General features: G+C 35.5%; 3 protein-coding genes across 3 annotated transcripts; 2 read left to right on the forward strand and 1 right to left on the reverse strand.

Moving 5' to 3' along the window:
• The first annotated feature begins 629 nt into the window (after nt 1-629).
• LOC136802147 (uncharacterized) lies at nt 630-6,614 on the forward strand. The gene is made up of 4 exons (XM_067058866.1): nt 630-1,704; nt 3,550-3,818; nt 4,189-4,291; nt 5,442-6,614. Exons 1-4 carry the CDS (start codon nt 1,017-1,019, stop codon nt 6,542-6,544), a joined length of 2,163 nt encoding a protein of 720 aa, XP_066914967.1. The 5' UTR covers nt 630-1,016; the 3' UTR covers nt 6,545-6,614.
• A 1,154-nt stretch (nt 6,615-7,768) lies between these two features.
• LOC136802180 (ARL14 effector protein-like) lies at nt 7,769-17,268 on the reverse strand. The gene is made up of 3 exons (XM_067058899.1): nt 17,062-17,268; nt 9,192-9,340; nt 7,769-8,275 (listed from the first exon to the last, which is right to left on the reverse strand). The coding sequence occupies exons 1-3, from the start codon at nt 17,251-17,253 to the stop codon at nt 8,047-8,049; spliced, it is 570 nt and encodes a 189-aa protein (XP_066915000.1). The 5' UTR covers nt 17,254-17,268; the 3' UTR covers nt 7,769-8,046.
• Nucleotides 17,269-19,666: 2,398 nt separating this feature from the next.
• LOC136802170 (uncharacterized) lies at nt 19,667-23,017 on the forward strand. Its single transcript, XM_067058890.1, has 6 exons — nt 19,667-19,795; nt 20,309-20,451; nt 20,866-21,198; nt 21,499-21,765; nt 22,183-22,305; nt 22,833-23,017. The coding sequence occupies exons 1-6, from the start codon at nt 19,787-19,789 to the stop codon at nt 22,936-22,938; spliced, it is 981 nt and encodes a 326-aa protein (XP_066914991.1). The 5' UTR covers nt 19,667-19,786; the 3' UTR covers nt 22,939-23,017.
• The last annotated feature ends 835 nt before the right edge of the window (nt 23,018-23,852 follow it).

Below are 23,852 nucleotides of genomic sequence, written 5' to 3' on the forward strand. Positions count from 1 at the left end.
AGACCGTTAGACCGATTAAATAAACAATAATAACAACGCGCGAAATTTTCAATAAACAGGAATTTTCAAGTGCTTTTTCTCTAGTGTTTTGTTGTTTTTGTAATATTTCTACCTTGACAGCACAACAAAAAATTCAAGGCCTAAACAGTCTACACGTTTTAAAGAGTGGACAAGTTCGTGTTATGTGTTTTATTTCTGTTTGGGTTGTATGTTGAATGAAAAACGTGTATCGTATGTAACATACATTAAAACTGTTTAACATTGGAACATTCTTGCTCAAATCGAGATGATGATGATATTTATACAAGAAAATTGAAACCTTTTAATAACATGAAAAAAAGATTGAGATTTTTTTTTGTATTGGACCTTTTTATAGTGATGACATGTTGTGTCTGGCCGAGATTATTATTACAGTTGACGCTCTCTAATTCGATATTCAAGGGGAATTGGATTTTCATCGAATAAGGGAGCTTATCATATAAGGGAGCATCATTTATGAGAGTTTCTTGTTGACGGGGACTTTAAATTTCATCGAATAAGGGAGCCTATCAAATAGTAGAACGTCGAATTAGAGAGATGCCTTTTACGTTCGTTTATTTGAAATCTGTTTTTTGTTTTTGTTTCATTTTAGAGAACACTAATGAATTCAGAGTTGAGAAACTGAAGAAGAAATAAATATATATTTCAATGAAAGATGTTTTGAAAAGAAAGAAGATTAATCGAAATATGGCATCGATTTTATTGTATTTTTGATCGAAACTAAACTAGAATTACACTGAGACATTCAAAGGTGCAAATACATTAGAAGACCCATACACACGACAAATAAAATTTCATGAACTTGAATGTATGATTTTTTAGATCAAAATTAAACTAGAATTACACTGAGACATTCAAAGGTACAAATACACTAAGAGACCCATACACACAATAAATAAAAGTGCATGAACACTTGTAGATAATAAACAACATTTAACGTATACACAACATTACGCATTATATCGTTATCTTACACAATGAAATTAAGCCGTTACCTGACTGCAATATGTATCCTTTCAATCACAACACTAGGCTATATCTATTTCGTGCACTACAACGAAACATCCACTCATTTGAAATATATCAAATATAGTCTGTTTAATAAATTATGTATTGATCAAGGCCTTCAGACGGCCTGGTGTCGTCAGGAAGAGGTCCTTGCAGATAAGATTGAGAGCAACGATAATAAACTTTTAGACAAAATAGTGCGAAAGAAATTGAAAGAAAAACTTAAGAAGGAGATTAACCAGTACAAACTTAATAAACAAGTCAAACTCAACAACAAAAGAAATAAACAAGAACAAGATACATCGTTGAAGCGCATAGACCATGAAATCAAGAGTACAGCTAGACCAACAAAGACTACTAAAACACCATCTTCAACCTGGATTCCAACAACAGGCTACCGGCGCAAGCCACAGAAATGCAATATACCCATAGTGGATCCTTTTCACCGCGAAGTTCGACCATACATTACTTACAAATGGACGCAAAAATGTACTCTAGCCTGGGAGAAATCTCGAGTGGAAAAAGGGTTCTTGTACGTAGACCTTGCAGATGTGTCGGCGGTAAATATGAGTTACATAAAACGTATAAGTGATGAGGATAATGAATTGGACACACGGAATATTTATCATGAGTCGACCTCGACAAGGTCTAAGAAAGGTAAGGCAAAAGGCTTAAAGAAATAATCAAATGGTTTGAGATATTGGTATTTGGATCCTTCTATTGTCTCAGGCAAAATCTCAAAATATTTTTGCCTCACTATTTTTCCAAAGTCCAGATATTTATGTTACAAGTTTTTGGCTTTTAAGGATGAAAAAAATAGAATTTCAACGTAAGAAACCCTGTAAGAAACCATTTTCAAAAATTTCAATTTTTGATATCTCGATTTTGGAAAATTGTTACACATCAAAAATACTTGGAGGTTTTACTAAGGACCACAGAAGGTTTCTGTAATCTTGATATCTCGAACCATCTGATTATCCCTTTAAATAAAACACTACCTGGAGCATCTCCGTCCCTAACTGAAGAAAAATTACGCGCCATCTTTTAAAGAGTTACGTCACAGTTTTTCTTGCGCTAGTCTTGAAATTTGGAAGTCATTGCAGTGTCAAAAAAATCAAGGTTTCTACTGTGACCTTTCTAAGATGTCTCCGTGGCATTAGGAAAGGAAGAGCTCTATCTAGGCTGCAACCATCCCCTCTGATATGATTTGATATAGGGGATGCGTATCGTTTAAAATATTTGTCCCAACTTACCCCCGTCTTTTCTTTTTTCTTTTTTGATTATGCGTCATAGCAATACAATGACTTCTTTTTTTCTTTGATCAATGAATGAAAATTGATAATTATGAAAACAACAGCACAATTTTTTATCATTCTTTGATTGGATGTGACGAAATTATGTAAATTTATGCAAATTTTGGTTACCCCAATTTGAGGTAACTCTCGGACGAGAATTTCAAACACGATACGCATCTCCTATAACAAAATAAATTCTGGGGATGCTCGCAGCCTAAGCTCTATCTAGTGTTTATATATGATATGATGAGTACACTCCGTGCAGATGGAATCTTTTTACACATCTATACTTAAATTAACCTAGACTAGTAAACTAGTCGGTTATTACTTATAATAAAACTGTCAATCAAATAATGTAAACACTAATTATATTCAGCGCGCGTGAGAGAAAAGGAAAATAACCGACTAGAAGCTTCTTCCAACACCTTTTTTTCTTCACCTAAAATCGTAAGGAGAGACATACAGATTTCTGTATGTCTGACCCGTGCGGGATTGCATTTATTTTTCTTTCTGTTTATTGCATTTTCGGAAATGCTCATTTATTTATACGTTCCCATGTTTAATGTTACTATGAAATATCATTTAGTCAAAAAAGTTGGATGGATTCTCAAAAACCTAAAAAAGGTTGTAAAATTAAACAATGTTTTTGAGGGAAGAAGCTTCTAGTCGTTGAAATTCAGAAAAGACACGCAACCTCACCTCTTCGATTCTTTTTATTTGGAGCTTAAATTTTTTGTATATGGGTCTGTTTTCTGAAATTAACCTTTCATCAATTCCCTTTGATCTTGATCTAAAAGCGACGGTATGTGTGGACAAAAATTGGCTCTTAAAATTTGACCGTCATGACCGAACATGGTCGGATTAACTGTTTTTTGAACTTTTTGACTGGCTTCCTTATTTGACTGACGGCCTAAAAGGTGAATTGGATTTCCGGATCAATATCTCGATAGTCGAGTACATATTTTTTTATAAGCAAGTGTCTATCCCTATATCAGGCTCACATTATGCTTAGCATTCAATTGTTCTCAAACAATAGAGCCATTGTTTAGGTACCCAAAACTGAGCCTGCATATGCTTATAAACGTTATGCTTATAAAAGAAAAAACATGTAATACAGTAACACATTTGTTTGATTCGCAAAGTATTTTACACTTGATCTTTTTTTCAGTATAACGATTGTCAACTTATATTCTTTTCACTTTTCAAGATAAATTGGCCATCAAACTAGAAGATGATTTCATTCGAGTTGACATCAAAACCAAAACAAAAGAGAAACCTTTCTCCGAATATCTCATGTATCCTGTCAAAAAGCCACCCCAAAAGGGCGAGCCGCCCTTCAAGAACTATGACGCCCAAAAAGACAAATACAACGTATTGATGGTGATGACAGATTCGGTTTCTCACGCATGCGCACAAAGATATCTGACTAAAACGTACAAATATTTGCAAGAAAATCCACACACTGTCATTATGAAGGTAATGATTTTTCTGAAAAATATGTTCTACCTACACAATGAATCTTACAAGATTGGTCAAATTGCCAAATTGATTCCCCGCCAAAAAAAGTTATCTTGGCTAATCGCTAAATCAAGGCAACGCCACGAGGCAACGTCAAAATTTACCAACTTAAAGATGTACGACTATTGATTGTGAAGCTTGAGTCTTGATCGCCTCCAGATAGAGGTTGCGATAAAATTCTTAAGGGAAAGGAAATGGGATTTTCAAAGTCTTCAAAAGAAAGTAGGGTCTTCGTAAAGGATTGAGAGAGCTACCCATCCTGACCCACCAGCCATGTTGAGTTAAGGATCTTTCAACGAGTTAAATATATCATTATTAATCTTTATAGGGACATACTATTCTTGGTGACGCCACCACGCCACAAATCTCCGCCATGTTCTTTGGCGGCAAACCAGAACATTTAACGCCAGAAGGACGAAAAGGAGAAAGGGGTAAGAACATAGCAGTATGGAGCCTTTCCAGATGAGATGGAGTTTTTATAATATACTTTAATAATTGGTCATTTGAAGTAATAAAAATGCTTTGCTCTGAAGGTCGGGCATATTATAACATCTGAAAGGTTATTACGGGATAGGCATTACGGGATTTGACTTGACCGCGTTCAAAGATTTTGCTCGGAGCTTGGAAACGATCAACAGCAAGCTATCATCTGATTCCAAATCGGATACAGGTGCTACCCAGAAAAAATAACAAATTATGAGTTGTTATATTTTCTGGCTAGCACCATATTCGTATATGGTTCGGAATCATGTGCTAGCTTGCTTATATGTAAACAAACATAAACAATCCCTAATTTAGCTTCATTTACATGAAAATACAACTTAAAACATAAATTTCTTGCTTATTCCTACTTACCCAGACATACTCGGTAAATATTACACTAACCTTCATAGTTTTCAGGACCTCAAAAGTGAATTTTCAATGTGCTCTGTAAAATTACAAAATTGGGCTTGTTCTGTTGGCACACAAAAAGTGAAGTTAATCGTTAATAAGATACAAACTACCTATACAGAAGTCTGTAAACAAGTCTATAGATCTATCTGAAGACAAAATTGTCTGTTTTGTACACATGTTTGTACTGCTGCTAGAGACTTTGACTGACTTTGACTGTTGTCGGTCAGTCGGTTGTGTTCAGTTGTCTGGCGGTCAACAGTCGTTTCGGTAGAACCGCACAAGATTATACCAACATAAAAGTTACTTAAAAAGCATAAGGATCATACCTGTTACTGTTTCTTTATGATCTTTGAGTCTGGCTTTGAGAAAATTCAGTAAAAATCAATGTAACAAAAGTTCTTCACTACTTGCCCTTCTCGAATCCGAAATTTGCTTTGTCATTGAAGCGCCGAAACTATAAAATTAGTAGTTTTTGACGGTTAGCGCAGCAGAGATTTTCATGCTAAATTTTTGTCCAGTCGGGACGAACAGAATTCTTTGAGCAAGCGAAGATATAGCCATTGAACCCGACTGTTGTTGGCACATCGAAGGGCTACTACTTAACCTCTCCGATGGTATATTGGCCACATCGAAGTTTGTAAAAGAAATCAAATCCAAATAATTTTCTCCATTAAATCGCAATTTCAGGAGCCCAAACAATCGATAGTTGGCCGTCTATATTCAAAGATTACAAGAAAGACGGTTATGTCACAATGCACAGCGAAGATCAAGCATGGATTGCCGCTTTCAATTTTCGACTGATGGGATTCTCTAAACCACCTGCGCATAAGTATCTCCGTTCTTGGTGGCAACGCTCGGCGGACTTACGATGTACAAATGAATCGCGGGCGGACTCGTGCCCAATTAAATACGTTTTGAATTATTATAAAGACTTTCGACTAGAATATGACAAAGAATTAAGTTTAGCATATTTGTCGACGTCAGCATTAACACATAATGAGCCTGAGAAGATTCATATGTTCGATGAAGGGTTTTTGAATTTCTTCAAAGACATGAAAAATTCTGGGAAACTGGATTCAACTATAGTAATTTTCTTTGGTGATCATGGTATGAGGGACGGCAATTTTCGGCATACAGCACAAGGCACAACTGAAGAAAGACTCCCGTTTATGAGTTTAACATTTCCACCTAGATTTTACGCCGAGCATCCAAATAAAATACGAAACTTGAAACGAAATTCTGAGGTTTTAACAACTCCCTATGACATGCATGTAACACTGAAGCATATATTGGATTTGACAAAATCACCGGTCAAGCATACATACGGAAAGAGCCTGTTTCAAAACATTGTAAAACATAATAGAACGTGTGCTGATGCAGGAGTTCCATTTACGTGGTGTGTATGTACCGAATTTGTTCCGGTACAGAAAAACAACGGACAGGTACTCAACGTTGCTAAGGAAATGGTTAAAACAATAAATAATAAATTAACCTCCAAACCTGAGTCGCGTGACCGATGTGTAGAACTTGAACTAGATTCAATCATCCGCGCAGGAATTCTGTCACTAAAACATGGGGATAGGTTATACGATACCTATCAAATAGTATTCAAAGTGAAGCCGAATGGAGGTATATTTGAAAGTTCCGCTGAATTAAATAAAAAGGATAAAACAATAAAAGTGAACGTGAATTTCAGTCGGTTAAATCACTACGGGAAACAACCGAAGTGTATTGAACAGAGATACCCATACTTGCGTAAATTTTGTTTTTGTAAAGATTATATTTCATAGGATTGGGCTTTTCCAGAAAAAAAAATTAAATATGGGGGGGGGTGGATCATTGGTGGGTAGTATTTTTTGGAAATTTTGTAGATTTTTCACCACCCACCGGACACTTTATCCTCCACCCCCATGTACGGATATTTTCTGAAAGAGCCCATTTTGGTTTTATTCAAGGTGGGCTTTGTTCGAATTTTAGGGAGAATTAGGATTTTTATGAAATCCAAGAAGAGGAACACAAAACTTCTAGTTTTTTAAGTACATAGGGTCTTGCCAAGACTAAGTTAACTAGAAACGGTAATGTATATTACAAATTTTAATTACACATAAACATAATAAAAATATGAAAAGAGCCTGACAAGTAAGTTGGGAACTTGGGAACTTGGGAACCTGAACCTCTCTACAAACTATGACTTACCAACAAAGCTTTTTTGATTCATAATCTTTCAACGTCATTTCTTGGAACAACCTCTTGATATTTTTGTATGCAGTTATATGCATTGTGCTATTATAGGGTGTACGTTTTTATTTTTTTACGACTTCATTCAATATGGTCTCAGTTAGGTCTTTTTATTTTTTTATTTTGACAACATAGGGGTATAAGTCAGTAGCGTGGTGACAGGGGGCAGGAAGTAATTACCTACCCCAAGCAGCCGAAAAACATGGGGCTCAAAAAGCGGCTTCTCATTGCTAAGTTCAGCACCTTCTTTGCTTTCTTACACCCTTAAATCTGCAGTTTTCAGCCAAAATGAGGGAAATATTCAACAATACCCAGCGTAAAATTGCCTCCCCAGTTTTCCCGAATATTGGTTGACCTGCAACACTACTGGTAAAAGTACAATTTAGTAGGTCAGGTTTTAAATATTTTTATAGGTTTCTTTTTATTTCTTAACAAATTCTATGTACATAACGCTTAGTTTTTTTAAGAATGCACTTTTTACATGTGTATAAAAAAATAAAAAATGTAAAAAAAGACAAAAATTCTAAACCAGAAATAACAGGAAAACTATCGTTACAATCTCTTGTCAAAATTTTAATCTTGTCCGCAATTTCGTTCATGTCAATATTTTCAGGTCTCAAAATCCATCCTTTTCATACTGGTGATTTTTACCCATACTGCACCATAGTTTCTCAATGAAGAGTCTTTACACGTGTACATAATTTATGGTAAGTACCTACGGTTTGTCTTCCAAAACGTGTGAGTATTTTTTTGGTTTGCTTTCAAAAATAAAGCACAATATATTTTCACTATTGTTTACGAACTCAAGTTCAGTACGATCAATGATTGGGATAATACTCTTTGTCATCCATAATGTTGTTTACTCGATTATTCAAACTTTCTTGCTTCAAAACTAAAGCATTGTTCATGATGGTCCGAAAATCCATTTCAAAATAAACAGTGATGGTCAATTATTGGAAAATTCAAAGTGTTCTCGATTACCCCACTTCACTTAGTGGAAATATCGTGCTCGATTATTCAAATCTAAGTCTCACCTATCCATCCATATTAGAGATCATTTGATATTATAATACACAACATCGTACGTCCATCGCCGACTATTCCTGCAAACAGAGCCACACTTCTCCGAATCACACTTGCCGCACGGGAAGTGACAACCCGGACAGTCAGTGATCATACAATCACAAACGTCCTCGCCGGTTTCACGAACACAACCTTTTTCATCGTGTAGTGTTATGACTTGCTTCGCAGGTTTACGTCCAGACCGTTTCGGTGCTTCGTCCCTGTGTGTTATTATTAAATTATTCTTTATTTACTTCTACATTTATTAATAACCCTATTGACTGTTTAAGAGGGCAATATGGTAAAATATTGACCGAAGCCAAAATCCCGAATTTGAGAGATAGTATATAGATTATATCTCGAGTTTATCGTCACTTTGATTTGCAAAATTTTTACAAATCGATTGGGTCATTTTATTTATATCGAGTATCGCCCTCTCACACGGATAATAATAGACGATATCGGATTTACATGAAAACTCAGATTTGATCCCCGAGAATTCCCCACAATGCTTTGTGCGGAAAAAATTTTACCGTGAACTTTTTTCCGCGCAAAGCATTGTGGGGAATTCTCGGGGATCAAATCTGAGTTTTCATGTAAAGCCGATATCGTCTATTGCTCGTATATTGCACTTAATAGAACATTACTCTATCACAGTTATTCGTCTTTCTATGGCAGAATTAAAAAAATATGGTCCAGAAAAATTAGCCACAGTACGTTTGGTGTGAACAAAATTAATGATAAAACCCTTTTTCAACAGGCTATTTGTTCAGACTTCAAACCCATTTCACCAAAATATTACCCTGACCATTTCAAAATATCCGGAGTTTTTTAATATCATTATATGATGTCATTGTTCAGATCACTTCAAATCTACGAACTAATCCGTAGAAAATTGTCCCAAAAAACGGACAAATTTTTATATAAAGTAAATTACTCATAACTCATTATCTAAACTGGGCTTAAAATTTGAACAGAGAATTGTTATATCTTCAATCAATTATTCTAAGCCCAGTTCAGATAATGAGTTTTGAGGATTTTACTTTGTATAAATGTGTTCGCTTTTTTTTGGGACACACTGTATAGGTACGCCTTAAAATTAATGTAAACTTATAAAATGAATAATATAAAACATACCCTGAACTTCCACCATTCTTGTCTTCAAGAAGACGGTTCAACTTTCGCTTTTCACGGTTACTGAATTCAGGTTTGAAACCAAGTAAGTCTTGAGTAGACGGCCCAGGGTTGTAGAACACCAATTGTTGCATTTCACGTTTCAGCTTTTCCTAAAAAATGGAATAGGCTGTTCCGTTAAATTTCCATACAGGGGGGATAGACGAACCTTTTCAAGGCAAAAAAAGGTTCTTAGAAATATGAGTATACCCCCTGGAAAATGGCAAAAATTTGAAAAAAATTATTAATACCATAAAGTGAGGGTGGAGGCTAGGTGAACTAAAATCGTTCTTATGTTGGTCCGCCTCCTGTATGAATATAAAATGGCATGGCCCAAGAATGTATGATGACTTTAAGTAGGTTCAAATTTAAGCAGTCGAGTTTCTATTGTGTGTTTCCTAAGCTAAAAAAATAGGTTCTCGTGTCGCCATTGAAAAAACAGCGACGAAGAATTTTTGCAATTTGTTAAATACATGAATTTTCTGGAATTTTTCATAAGCATAAGTATATGTAATCACATGATAACGAGTGCAATTCGAATATAATTGCACGAGTGATTTTTTTTTATTAATTAGAAACGAAAAAATCAGCAGCCTCGATGTTTCTTAAGAAATTGGCCTTTTGAGCCTTAAATGTTTCTTACATGTTTCTAAACTTTGTCAAGCTTAAAGGACGCATGTCGATAATACAATAGTCTAATAGACTAATCTACGGTACTTTCCTATCTTTTATATTGATTTTCTGACTTTCTCAAGTGTTTCTAACTGTTATGTATGTATATTTCTGGAACCTTGATTGGAAAAAATGCTATTTTTTCATTCTCAGCCTCAGCATGTTTCTTAGATGTTTCTTAGTTTTTAGGCATTTTGAGCCTCATGTTTCTTAAAAGTGTGTTTCTTAACCCTATTCAAACTAGGCTTTTAGGGGCGGTTCAGAACTAGGGGGGGGGGGGCTTTTCCTGTACCACCCCTTAACTTTTTATATAGTGGGTCTTTTTGGATGAAATTTGGCACACAAGATCCTTGTCACGTAAGGTAACTTTTAACAAAATATTTTTCTGATGACGTCACTCATCATGCACAAAGTGAGCAAAAACCGAAATTTTCCATTGTTCTTATAAATAGCTATTGTATTCTAACAAAGGCTTTAGAAAAAAGTTGCCTGAGTTTAAAATGCTTATTTTATCCTAAATATTCAATAAATTACGGTTTAAACGATATATTTGACATTAAAAATAAATTTGTATTGGAAAAGTGTCAATTTTTGTGACACCTTACTGTCAGAAATGTCATCATGCTCAAGGTGTGAAAATATTTAGGTGTCAAATTTTTTTTTATTTTGAAGCAAAATAAAAGTTAGGAATTTACAGAAAATTTCACGGCAAAAGCTCTATTATTTCAGGAGCTATTACCAATAGTTTGACTTCCGAACAGAAAGAGCCCCCCCCCCTAGTACGAATAGGGTTAAAGAAAAAAAACGTGTATGTGATTACGAGCTAATCGCACAATGGCTTTCACTACTTTTTCCCAGTTAGGAAAGTAAATTACAGAAATTACACTGAGAGTTTTATATTTTTCTCTTCTCTTTATGTCTTTCTTTTATTGTTGTTTATTGATTTTCTTTCTCACAAAATAAATTTCGAATGCAATTAAAACGTTCGATGCAAAAGAAATGTAAGAAAAAACATTAAAGTCAATTTTTAAACATTGGCGCCGCATTTCAAGTCGAGAGATTTGTATATATTTGTTTTGATAATTTAAAAAGCTTTGAAAAGCACTCGATGCCATTCTTTGTTCCAAGTCCATTTAGAAAAACTAATGGACGTGAAAAAAAAAGGGTTTTAAAGCCATGCATCTAGAAGGGACAAATTTTCTGCCCATCAGGTCGGGCTTCGGGTGACACTAAACATGACTGATTCACTAAAATAACCGAACAGGATAAAAACCTTATTTTGACCACTGGATCTTTAAAGTGATGATCAAAAGAATGAAATATTTACTTTCAGAAAGTGGTCAAAAACGTCAAAAATCGACCTATCAATATAAATATAAATACGATGGTATGATACAATTTTTTTGTTCACATTGTGGTGTGTACCGTGAGATCGGGTAACTTGCATCAGTGGAGGCAAACACGCATAGCCCTCAAACGACTGACCCATCAAAGCAGCAAAATTTCAAAACAAATGAACTTTGCAGCTCCGCTCACAGCTCTACTCTACCATTTTTGTTTGATTTAATTTTGTATTTTAATGACCAGCCAGGTCATTCATTTGAGGGCTATGCATATTAGCCTCTACTGATGCAAGTTATCCGATCTCACGGTACACACCACATTCAATCGTAAGAATGTGCCCAACTGCTTTTTACAACCAGACAATCCAAACATTGAACCTGAATCATTTAAAAATCACACTTGTCTGGTGTCAACAATTTCTGCAATATGTAAATCTGGGAAAACTTAGGACAGTTGTGTTTGGCATAATTTAATAAAACTTCAGCATCTTATCTTACAAAAACACCCGGTCAAATAGGCAAAAATGTGTCAATCATTCAGCTGACCAGAATGACAAAAAAATGACAAAATGACCTTTCAAGATTTCTTTATACCTGGTGGTCCAAAAAACACAATACCATCAGGATCAAGATATGAACTTGAATTTTAATACAATAAGAAAGAGGAAGGTACTTAAATTTTGATTTGTTACTTTAAATTTGGTTCAGTAGTATAACTGTTAAATGGTGGAATGAGTTGCCAAAAGAAGTATTGAATATTGAAAATAGAAATGAATTTAAAATCGAAATTTCGTCTTATTTTGACAGAAACTAGATCATATGGTATTATTATTTTTTTTTCCCTTGTGTATCAGCCTCTTGTGTTTTCTTAATCACTAACACCAGGTTGCCTTGGCCCTAGTTCAAGCTCGTTTAACACTAATTCCCAGGTCAGCATCAATTTACGTTCTTGAAGCCTTTTCCAATTAAACTCTTACTTAACACAAGGAGTAATTTCTAGTATAATTTCTAGCATTTCTAACTTTTAGTGATTTATTTACATATATTTTTATTTATTTAATTTATCTTACCTTTTTATTTTGCATGAAGCTAATGAAACTTCCTATTTTGTTGCAAGTTTAGGTTAGCCTTCACCCATGTTTTTATTCTCACTAATTTTAAATTCTTTGCCTTTGTTCACCTTACTCTTTCTTACATCACTCATCTTGAAACCTTTCTCTCTGAAACCATAAAAATATTTTAAATGTTTATAGCTATTTATCTAATCTATCTTATCTTAACTCATTTAGTATTTATTTTTTTGACTTGAACTTCTCATCACGCCAATTTACATTTTCAGTTTGAGGATTCAACTTAATTTCAACTCCTAGTTTTCAATACCGCCCTGCCTTCACATTTTGGTATTCTCAGCACCAAGCCATTATGTTAAGCTTTGTGTCAATATTCTCAGCCTTTAATTCTCAACTTTACTACTTATCCTCGGTTCGATATGAGCTTTTTCTTTAGGAATTTTATATTATAAATTATTTTTGAATAAAGAACCAAACATTTTATTTTTACTCATTTTCATTTATATTTTTTTGTTCAATGTTTTTATATATAGGGAGAACGAACATGTATGTTTTGTTACTACTTAAATATATAGATAGATAGATAGTAGGGGAAATATGGGGTATTATTAATTCAAAAGACTGTCGCATTCTCCCAAATGACTATATGGATAATGGCGGAAAGAATTTGGTTGATTTAAAGGTTTTAATTCACTCTTTTTCTGTGACGCAATGAAGATACCACAGATTCAACTAAACTGAGAGAATTGATACACTGAACCAATTGAACCAAATAACAATAATTGCTTCTTACTTATATACAAAATATAATTTTTTATTACAAAATTGTTAACATTTTAAACACAAGCAACGGATTCAGAATAATCAATAATAGAGGTAATTTTTTTTTACAATTCACACGTTTTTGATCACATTAATTGACATCTTGACATTTTAGTCATCTTGTTAGATGTTTTGTTTCGAGAGTTCTTGCAATAGTTTATTGTTCAACTTGGAGAGGGAATGTTTGTAAACATAAAAAAGTTTTCATAGCAGTTATTTGGGGGTCGGATTTAAGCAGGGCTGTCGGATTTAGGACCACTCACGGTATGTATTCTACAATGTTAGGGGAACTCAAATATCCAAAAGTTTTTCTAATGTATTGTTCATAGAATTCACATTCAATTCACATTTCAGCTGGGCACACACTTGTATTTTTGTGTTCATAAACTCACCATTTAACAACACAAATGAGCCAAAAACATCAATCCATCAAGACTGTAAGTATTTTATTTGACCAAAGTCCATTACCTGGGGACAAATATTTTTGTGTAACTATGTTTAAATGGTTTTTAGAACGTGCTAAAAATCACTGGCTCTGAAAGCACCGGAAGAGCTCTGAAACTTTCCAGAGCGAAAAATAGTTCTTTTTTTTTAAGCTGCTCTCCGGAAAACAGTAAACAGTAAACTTATTACAGCTTTAACTTAATTTTTTCTTGTTCCATACGGCAATTTATTTACAAAATATCGAGCTCAAAATCACACAGAAAGCTGGCTGGACTGCATTTCCATTCTCGTTAAACACCCGTCCGTCAAGGGTCATGTGATGAAAATGAAATGTGAAAAAGTCTATTGTGTCTTAAAAGATGCTAAGATTATGAAATAAGTCTCCTACCATCAACTGCTCTAACTTGGGACAATTGGTCGAAAAATGGGACTGTTGCATATCTGGTCTGTATTTTCACTTACCTGCACTTACTGTAAAATTGAAAGAGAAATCATGTATTTTTTAATAGGCGGCAAGCTAAAATATGTTCCGTTCGCGTCGTCCGACCGACTCACCTTCAAAACATTAATCCCAAGTCGGAAAAGTCGGAAAAATGTCGGAAAAAGTTTTTGATAGCTAAGCACTTCTTTGAATCATCATTTGCTACGAGTTTTTGTTTACTTAACCCACATTGAGTCCTGTCTGAGTTTTTTTCATGTACCCTTATTGAAATTTTCAAGTCGAAATTCAGAGACGCGGTAGGGCCAATACCCCGAGAGCCGAAAATAAGGTCTGCTTTTAAGGTTCACACATGCGCGCGCACATCTAATTTGGCAAATCAAAGATGGCGGCAATAGATTTTGTTAATTGCCGCTTGATTCTTTGTGATTTACTAGATTTAAAAAACTTGACAAAATTTACTACCGACCGACCGACCGACTGGATTTGCAGATGTTTTATGACGCGAACAGAACATATTTTAGATTGTCGCCTACTACACCGTTCCTGAAATCAAATGGTCGTGGCTTCTTCACAAAGACGAAAGACAGATCTGGACTTATTTCGTACTTTCCAGTCTCTTGTTCGTAGTTTTTCTGACTTTCTGGTTCTTTGTTAGTTATTTTCTATGTTTTCTAACTTACCGATTGACTTACCGACAGATCGCCACCGGTGGGATTCGAACCCACTACAAAGTTCCGATGTTTTGAAACCCATTGCCTTATCCACTACGCCACAGATTCATGCCAGGATAGCGCTTCTAACGGCTATTTATATTGTACAAACTGCAGACCAGACTGTATTAAGAGAAAATCACAAAATAGTGCTTGTTTCGAGCTCCAACCCTAACCCTAACTGATAATAACCCAATCAGTGAAGCTGGAACTTCGATTTTTGAGGATTACGATTTTACCAGCTTTTTAGCGATTTTTGCCTCGCTAACCCAAATCTTGCAACCTCTTTACCTTACGGAAGATCGAAAATCGAGTTTTTTAGCATTCCGAAAAAACCCATAGCAGAAATTTTTTTATTTTCACAGGATCGATTCTCAACAACAAAATACATCTTTTGGTCTTTGGGTTTGTTTCTGACATTTTTCCTTCAAAGAATATCGATCACTTTCCTTTTCCCCTTGAGCGTGTGAGAAAAAAATGATTTTAGCTCGCGTTCTCGCGCGGGCGAATAAAGATGAGGCGGCAATCTTGCATTGAGGGTGCTACTTAGTTTCCGCCCTATTTTGCGCCCACGATAGAATGGTCCAAATACAGGGGTATTCCAAATGATAAACAATGTCGTTCTGTAAGTATTTATTTTCTGAGTGATACAAATAGTATATTGAATATTATTAACTTACTTATTTAAGTATTTTTGAGCGCAAATTTAAATACACGGTTAAATAAAAAGCAAATGATAGCACTTATTCTGTTTTTTCCTCAAACCCCCCGGAAAAAGTTTTTTGCCAACTTAGCTATTTTACAAATCTCGGAAAAAAAGAACTCCCATAGGAATTCCGATACACAACCCGATTGGTTAATCTCGGAACGGCTTTAAGAAAGTCATAATGGCAGATAATTTTGAAAGTTTCTGAGGAAATGTGTCTAATTTATTGATGTTGATGGCTTGTCAGGGCTTGTTGATTCTTTAAAGAAAAAAGATAAGGGGCCGTCGACAAACGATTTTCCTTTTTTTTAACGGCTTCTGGCCGTAAGGGGTGGGAGGGGGTCACTGCAATGCCGTTAAAAAAGTTTAAAAAAAAGGAAAGTCTCACTTACAAATTTCATCAGTCCAAAAAGTAGAAACATGTGAAGAAAGGCTAAGACCAAAGCAACCACACGACATTCACCTTATTCCCAGTCACCAATTAATGTAGTCTAGCAAGCTAGACGACTAGTAGAAATAAAGCAAAAAGTATTGAGTGGAACAATTTTAGTCGTCTAGAAACCTTTGTGCACTAACTCCAAACAAAAGAAAAGTGTCAATATTGCAATTATAATTTTTTCCTGCTCAAAATAATTCTTGAGAAAAAAAATATGTGTGGACTTGTGTATTGAATGAAAGTTTTTCATTTGAGTTGATTTCGTTTTGAGAGTTTGTTGTTGCTTGATAAATTGTTTTCTCGCTACGCAAGTTTCTGCGTAGCTAGCCCCTGTATCTATAAGGCTGGAACACCAGATTCTTCCAGTCGTTTATACAAACTAAATCCCGTATTATTATTATTAGTATTGGTATTGGTATTATTAGTATTACACGCATTATAAACGACTCCAGTCTACAATTAATGCTGCGACGAGAAAAATGACTGGTCACGTGACGAAAGTTGGCAATTTTTCCCTCCACCTCAGTTGACTCCTTGCTCCACCCATCCCGCCCTGACTTGCTGCGGGGCTTGGAGTTTCAAAATTGAAAGGTCACGGCTCAAAACCACATGTTTTTTCCATGCGAAAAGAAGAACTTTGAGGATTACGAATCGAAAGAACATGGCGGCCATGGACCAGTGAAAGTATTTACTTTTGCAGAATTTTCTTGGCCGCTAAGACGTAGGGGGGGAGGGGGTCTGAACCTTAACGGCCTCAGGCCGTTAAAAAAAAGGAAAGTCGTTTGTCGACGGCCCCTAACAGGTATAGCTTTTTCTAATCCTGGAATGAATATCGAGGTTCCAGCTGCACTGCCAATTCCTAGCCAATCTGATACGTAACCACACCTAAACCACACCCATACCCAACCCTACTTGGTCGCCTGCAGGTCCTGACACTATTCCCGCATACCGGATCCGAAAAATAGATACATGTCTTTCGTCTTTTTTATGAAGAAGCCTTCACACCAAATCAAATCAAATGACTTTGGAGACTGTTCAATGAAATGGTGGCCGAATTGCCATACCATGTTTTGTCAGATAGTCACAAGTTAGAGCAGTTGACGGTAACTATAATGTGGTAGTTTGAGAATTACAAAGTATGACAAAAGAATTTTGTGAAAAACTCAAAACATAAACAATAAATTTTTACCGACTGTTCCTCTGGGGAGATTTCTTCACTGACAGCAATCGGTGTCCACGCAGATGTATCACCAGACTTCACAGCTCTTAAAGTAAGCTTTGTGGCGTTGACATTTGTATCACAAGCAGCAGTTTCCTTTTCTTTGCTTGTAGATTCTGAAGATGCAGAGATCAAAATTTTCGAGCTCGTGTTGTCCGCCATCTTGAAAAAATGTTGTTTTGGTGCCGTGTTAAAAAATGCACGAAACTATACGCCCTCCATTAACGGGCGTTGCCCGCCCTCTGGTCAGCGTTCCATTATCTGTTCATTTGATTGAACTTTGATTTTGAAGATTAAAATCTGAATGTTGACAATTGAACAACGTTTTGAAGGAACAATCTAAAGATTTGCGGAAATTCGCTGCGCACCTTCGCAGAATTTTTGATTTGATTTGATTGAGTTGACAAAAATCATAATGAATTTCAAAAGGAATTTTCGCTGGCGGAATTTTGATTTTGGTCCTTTTTAGGACGGTTTCACGGATATTGGAGAAAAATTGGCGTAATTGTGGAATCGAAAACCCCTTGAAGCAAACCCCAACCCCCCCCCCCCAAAAAAAAGATATTTTCCGTTATAATCTCTCCTGCCTTTCCTTGTTTTGAAACAATTTTTTTGACAAAGTTCGGAAGTTGCCGTTTGAAGTGGGGGCGTACGGTATTTCTAAATTGCGGAAATTGACCTTTTTTTCTTCGGAATTTCGGAAATCGGGCAAAATTTCTTCGATATTTCGGAATGCTAAAATTGTTTCGGTATCGGCGGAAATCCATGATATTTTGGTTCGGAATTTCGCTATTAAAAAGTATTTATACCCCTTTTTCGGAATTAATACATGAAAAAATCAGATTTCATTAAAAATTAGTCAAAACGAGGAAAAATACTCAAAAATTTCGGTATCGCAATTGCAAGTATTTTTTTACACAGAATCTCGGATATTTTAGCAAAACTATTCGGTATTTCAGAAATCGCAAACTCCGTACGCCCCCTCCCCCTTTGAAAAAAAGTACCATAAAATTCCAAATAACAAAACGGAGCTGGCAGTTGAGAAATATCTTTTTAAGAATATGGAAACCAACACCAAGTTACAGATTTGCAATCCCTTTTTTTCAAATAAAAACCTATTTTTGCATCCTATTTTTACCCAACCTCGTCCCAGTGTATCCCAGGCTTTATTTATGTTACTGATTGACGCCAGAGAATATTATCTACTCTAGCGCTATCAGTAAGCATCAAAAAGCTGATAATGCGCAGGGAACGAGGTTGATTTTTACCTTCAAAAAACTACTACTAGAATGTGACAGACTGTTTTACGTGCCATTCAGTCCATCAAAAAGCCTTAAAGTGGACCCCGCCCGAGCGACTAGGTTCGAAAAACGACGAAATCAAGTACATAAAAATTGTTAACCTTGGATAGATACATTTAGTCAAGCAAGCTCGATGCTCATTTTGATTCTTATTCGATGCCTGTAATAGGTTTTTGTTGTTTTATTTTTGCGGAACAAGTGTTTGGGCGCGACTCGCGCGAATAGTGAGTGGAGCATCCTTTGCCTAGATCCGCGAAAAATGTTGTTGTATATGGGGCCCCGCCAGCGGTTTGCGTCAATGAATGGGCATTTTCGGTTGCGTGAATGCGTGAAAATTGAAAATAAAATACGTGAATGCGTGAATTTCGAAAAAGAATTGCGTGATTGCGTGAATCGAGGGTCCGCTGGGGGGGGGAGCCTCATATATACTTGATCCGATCGAAAAATGTGCAAGGTTACAAGTGAAATATCACTTTTGCTAACCAAAAGTCATGAATCGAATTAGTGTGGTATTTTGCTAATTTAATTTCCTTGGTTTTTATTGATCGTCCTGGATATCGTCACAAGAAATGGTTGCTGATGAAGTTTTTTTAGTCTCGCACGCCCGACACTGTATCTTACGTTTATCGTTTTGTTTTTGTTCTGTGCACATTGCCTGTTTGATAAAAAAAATTCCCGTAAGGAAACCTCTGCGACGAAGTATGGTTTATAAATAGCAGCACTTTTCTCGTCGTCTACCCTCTCTCACTCACAATCCACTGCAGCGGTCGGTTTAAAAAATCTCAAATAAAAAAAACACAATGACAACAAACCCTAACGGCGTTGACTTTTGAAATTAGCCGTAGATATCGGGTCTGTGTAGAGACTACGTATGCCCCTTCCCCCAATAGTATTATCCTCGTTATAGGGTCTTTACCACCAGGGCATGCTATAAAAAATCTAAAAGAACTCCCCATATGAGAGGCTTTGGAAGGATGGAAATAGAACGTTAAAAAAAGTAAAGAAATGAAATTAATTATTCTATTGACGGTTAAGTGACCCATAGCTCTCGCTACCATTTTGCAAAAATGGACTAGTTTCATAAGCTCCCATGGCGATTGCTATGGATATTTTCAATGGATATTTATTTAAAAATCCAGGACAATGACATCAAATATTTGTAAATAAGTGACGTCAACTTACGAAAAAAGGATATTTGACGTCAAAAATTCTAATGGACGGCTATAAAAGGAGAGCAGAATAAGTTAAAACACTACATTCCGTTTTTACATTACCAAGATCTGGCGCGCCACACTTCACCTTGGCTACTTCATCTCCACATCACTTTAAAAAAGATTCCAACAATCACTCATCAAACTTAAATATTTAACAGGTCATACAACACCTTCAGCAAAATGGATTCTGTAAGTAATTCAAACATAAAGAATACCCTCTGTGAAACAATAAGATGTCTTCATCTGGCACCTTAATGGAACTAATTCTCGGGGGGAATTTCCGCGTTTGAGACCCACTTTTTGCCGAAATTCTTACATATTCCTAGGAGTTTATGAGGATTTTTAGGTAATAATTGTATTTCGCGGAAATTAGTTCCCTTAAGGAGGTAAAAGTCTTTCGAAAACATTTCGAAAGTAGCCCTTTTTTTCACCCTTCTTTGATTAGATTTCTAAAAAAATATTGTTAACGAACTCTCTCTCTGTCATGAAGTTTGAACCACCTTATATCAGAATATCAATCATATCAATGACAACTACAAATATAATGTTCCAGGTAGTCCACTTTAGGCTTTTTGATAGACTGGATAGCGCGATTAAGCGAACTTTAATGAACTTAGTGTCATCAAGACTTATCAAAAAGCAAAGCACAGCAAAACGTAGACTTTAGCCAAGGTCTTATGTTATCATTCTTTCCACCCATAGATTCTCCACATAAAACAACAAAACACAACCGACCCCCAACAAGGGGGGAGTGAGAGATTACTCGATGATCCCGCTCCGACACTATTACCGACATCACCGACACCGGTGAATAATACCGACGTCGTTGACATCAACAATAACGAGTAAGAAGTGTATTTCATATTTCCTCTAAGCCAATTCTTGATTATGCCGGTTTTTCGTGAGCCCTGCTAGAGTATTCAAAAATTTAGCATTGTTTAGTATTGCATTCTATTTTATTGATTTGACTTTTCTAATTCTGTACAAAATTCCTATGCAAGGGCTCTGTTGTGGGAGATCGGTTAAGAATTTGCGTGCTAAATAAATAACATTGTCTAGAAAATAAGTCCACTCTACTGAGCAGCAACGATCAAAAGTTTCTCTTTATCTCCCCGTTCTTTGTGTAAAAGAATATATAATATCTTACGCAGTCAATCATTCAAAAATCTAAAGCAAAATAGTTTAACCTAGTGAACTCTTTGAGGTACTAATTCCAACATTAATGCTTAAACTCCTATCTTTATTTCTATATCATCCAGGCCATCAACTCCAAACACAACGCCCACACCGCCTCAAAAACCATCCACCTTCAAGGACAATATCTTGATCCTTACCACAACCATCTACGCAGCCATTTTAGGCTTTCTAGGTGGCCAAAAACAAACCAACTTAAAAGACAATATCTTTGCCCTTGCCACAACCATCTACGCAGCCATTTTAGGCTTTCTAGGTGGCCTGCTCACCAAATGGACAAAATTAAAACAAAAAATTCATTCTTTTAACATCAACCTTGTTTACTATCTGTGCGGGTTTTTAGCATTTAGCATAGTAATTTGTTTGTGCTATGCTGAGTTGGACGATGATATCGTTCGGTAAGTGTCTCGTTTATATCTTCCAAGCAGAAAGTTTTCCGTGCATTAATCACTGTTAACGTACTTACTGTATAGACAGTGCAGTGTAAAGTGGAAAAACAAAGTTTTTTAGACAAAAATCTTCAAGAAAAACAAGAAAAACACCTTACAAATCAATTATTAAAGTTGCTTAAATCAAAGGGTTGAATTTGAAATGATTTTTCTTCCACTATTTATCAATTTTCTACAAACATTTTGGAGGATGATAATACCAGGATCTTTTAAATATTTTTCATTGGTTATATATTATCTTTCTTTCAGTTCCGAGACTACACACTTCGGTGATCGCCCTCTAACCGAACCTGAAGTTACCGAGAACAAAGTCATCAACCTCACTTTACCAATGGTAATCTCAACAGTGGTAGCTTGTCTAGTTGGATCATTTGTGATATCAACCCAGAAGCTCAATCTTATCAAGATTTCAAAACCGAAATCGTTCAGCCGTATTATCATTGCATTTACATGCTTCTTATTGGTATCTTTGACCACATTTTGCTGGTACATGGAAATCATTAAAAACCCCTTAAGGTAATATTGTTTTTCTAATTCCATATTTTATTCAAAATATCATCAATTCAAAATTGGTTTTAGTCGGAACATTAGTTTAATTACTTTAAGGGAACTTATCATGACTAATTCTTGCCAAAATTAAAAAATATATTGCCACATTGCCAAGATAAGTAAGCATATACTAGATGTCACCCGCGTCTTTTAATTGTTAGTGAGGTGCTCGCTACAAAATATTATTTTTCATGATTTACTTTACTAAGACCTGAGTTTTGCGTAAAACACTTATTTTTATAGGCAAAAGAGAATATTATTTCCTCTACCAATTTTAAAGATTGCTGTCTCGCCAAAATAAGTTCCCCGCCAATTTTTTTTTTTAGGATTTTTGCTACCCGCCAAATTTAAATAATCAGCTTTCTCTCTATTAAATATTTTCAGTTTCGATTGGCTTGTTGATTCATTCAGCCCTCATGAATCACCATCCGAGTCATCAAGTTATTTCGACCTTGAATGGGTTTCTAATTATTTTCAAAAAGAAGAGGCTACGTACAAATCTTCTGGGTAAATATAAACATATTCTACACTCCACTTTGAAACAGAGCCGGTAGGATTCCTTATTACCTTATCGGGAAAAATTTTCGTCGGGGAAAAATATTCGTCACTTGGCCAAATTTCGTCACTTTTCCCCGACGAAGTTTTCCCCGATAAGGTATATTATGGAAAACCGTCCTAATAATTGTCTACGATGAGAAAACTCACTGTGCTGCAATTTTATCCCCGCAAAAAATGAACTAAATTTTCCATACGTTTCTTACATTGGACATCTAGACTGGTCACTGGAACAATGGTCAAATCAATGTTTTGCAAATTCTGCAAAGAATGATTTGTCGCTTTCATCAGCGATTATTAAAAATTAGATTGAAATGGGTAAAAAGCACCTCAACCCTTCAAGTTTTCAGCTGCCTAACCAAAGACCACCCCCTCTTTTAATAATTTTGTAACTCTTTTTATAGATCGCCAGATATTAGGCATCTGAGAGTAAAAGTACTTTTACAATAGTTTAATTCACAATTCAATTTTCTTATTAGATGGAGCCTGTTCTCATCTCTGTTCGAGCAGCCACCACCTAAAACTTACATCGAGACGATAATCGAATACTTCACCAACGACCTTCCACAAGCGTCATTATGGTAAATGGTTTACAAAAAAAACATGCAAGAAAACTGAGTAAAAACAATTAAAAATACAAAAAACAACAATAAAAAAACGAAAACAAAAACCACCAAAATGCTACGACAAAACAATAGAAAATTAAAACAAACGAAAAGACACGCACCTATGAACATTTAATCAAACTTTGGAGATGAAAATACAAACTAAAGTTCATTTGCTTTAAGTGTGAACTCTTTTTTGGTATCATGTCAAAACCACTCTTACGGGAAGTAGTCTAATCACAGTGACATGGTTCTCACATGATAACAAAAAAAGTGCACATTTAAAGGGAATTGATTTTAAAGTATGTTCACCGTAAGTGTACACTCTTTAGCTTTTATGTGGAAACCACCCTAAACGGGAAAAAGCCTAACTGCGCTGGTATGGTTTCCACATGAAAGCAAAAAGTGTGCACTTATCGTGAAAATATGATTTGCTGATCAATCGACAATGGCTCTGATTCGTATATATAACATCTACTTTGATTGTATAATAATCATGTTTCTATTTAATAATAAAAAACCAGAACCTAAAATCCTAATTCAGTACATTTTATCTGGTGGTTTAGCTGAAGTTTAAGCTCTTAAGATGTTTCCAAACCAAACCAAAGACTTGGTAGATTCCGCAAGAATTCGTTCCTGAAGACTGGTTTGTCGAGAAAAATGACAAGTGCCCAAAAGAATTCGGCTTATTTATCGGTCTGAAAAGAACACCTGGAACCCGCTGAAACTCAAGAACTAAACTTGGAAAATGGAAAAAAAAACGAGCTTTAGCGTAATACACGTTTGTTTTTATAAGAGCATCCAAAAATTTTGAAGCCTTCGATGTTCTTAACTTTTCGGGTTTCAAGCTTAAAACATGTTCTTATTTTCAGCATTTTTGAGTACTTTTGTCCA

Source organism: Clytia hemisphaerica, unplaced genomic scaffold, assembly GCF_902728285.1.
Source record: "Clytia hemisphaerica strain Z4C2 unplaced genomic scaffold, Clytia hemisphaerica genome assembly, whole genome shotgun sequence".
In the NCBI taxonomy this organism is placed as follows: Eukaryota; Metazoa; Cnidaria; class Hydrozoa; order Leptothecata; family Clytiidae; genus Clytia; species Clytia hemisphaerica.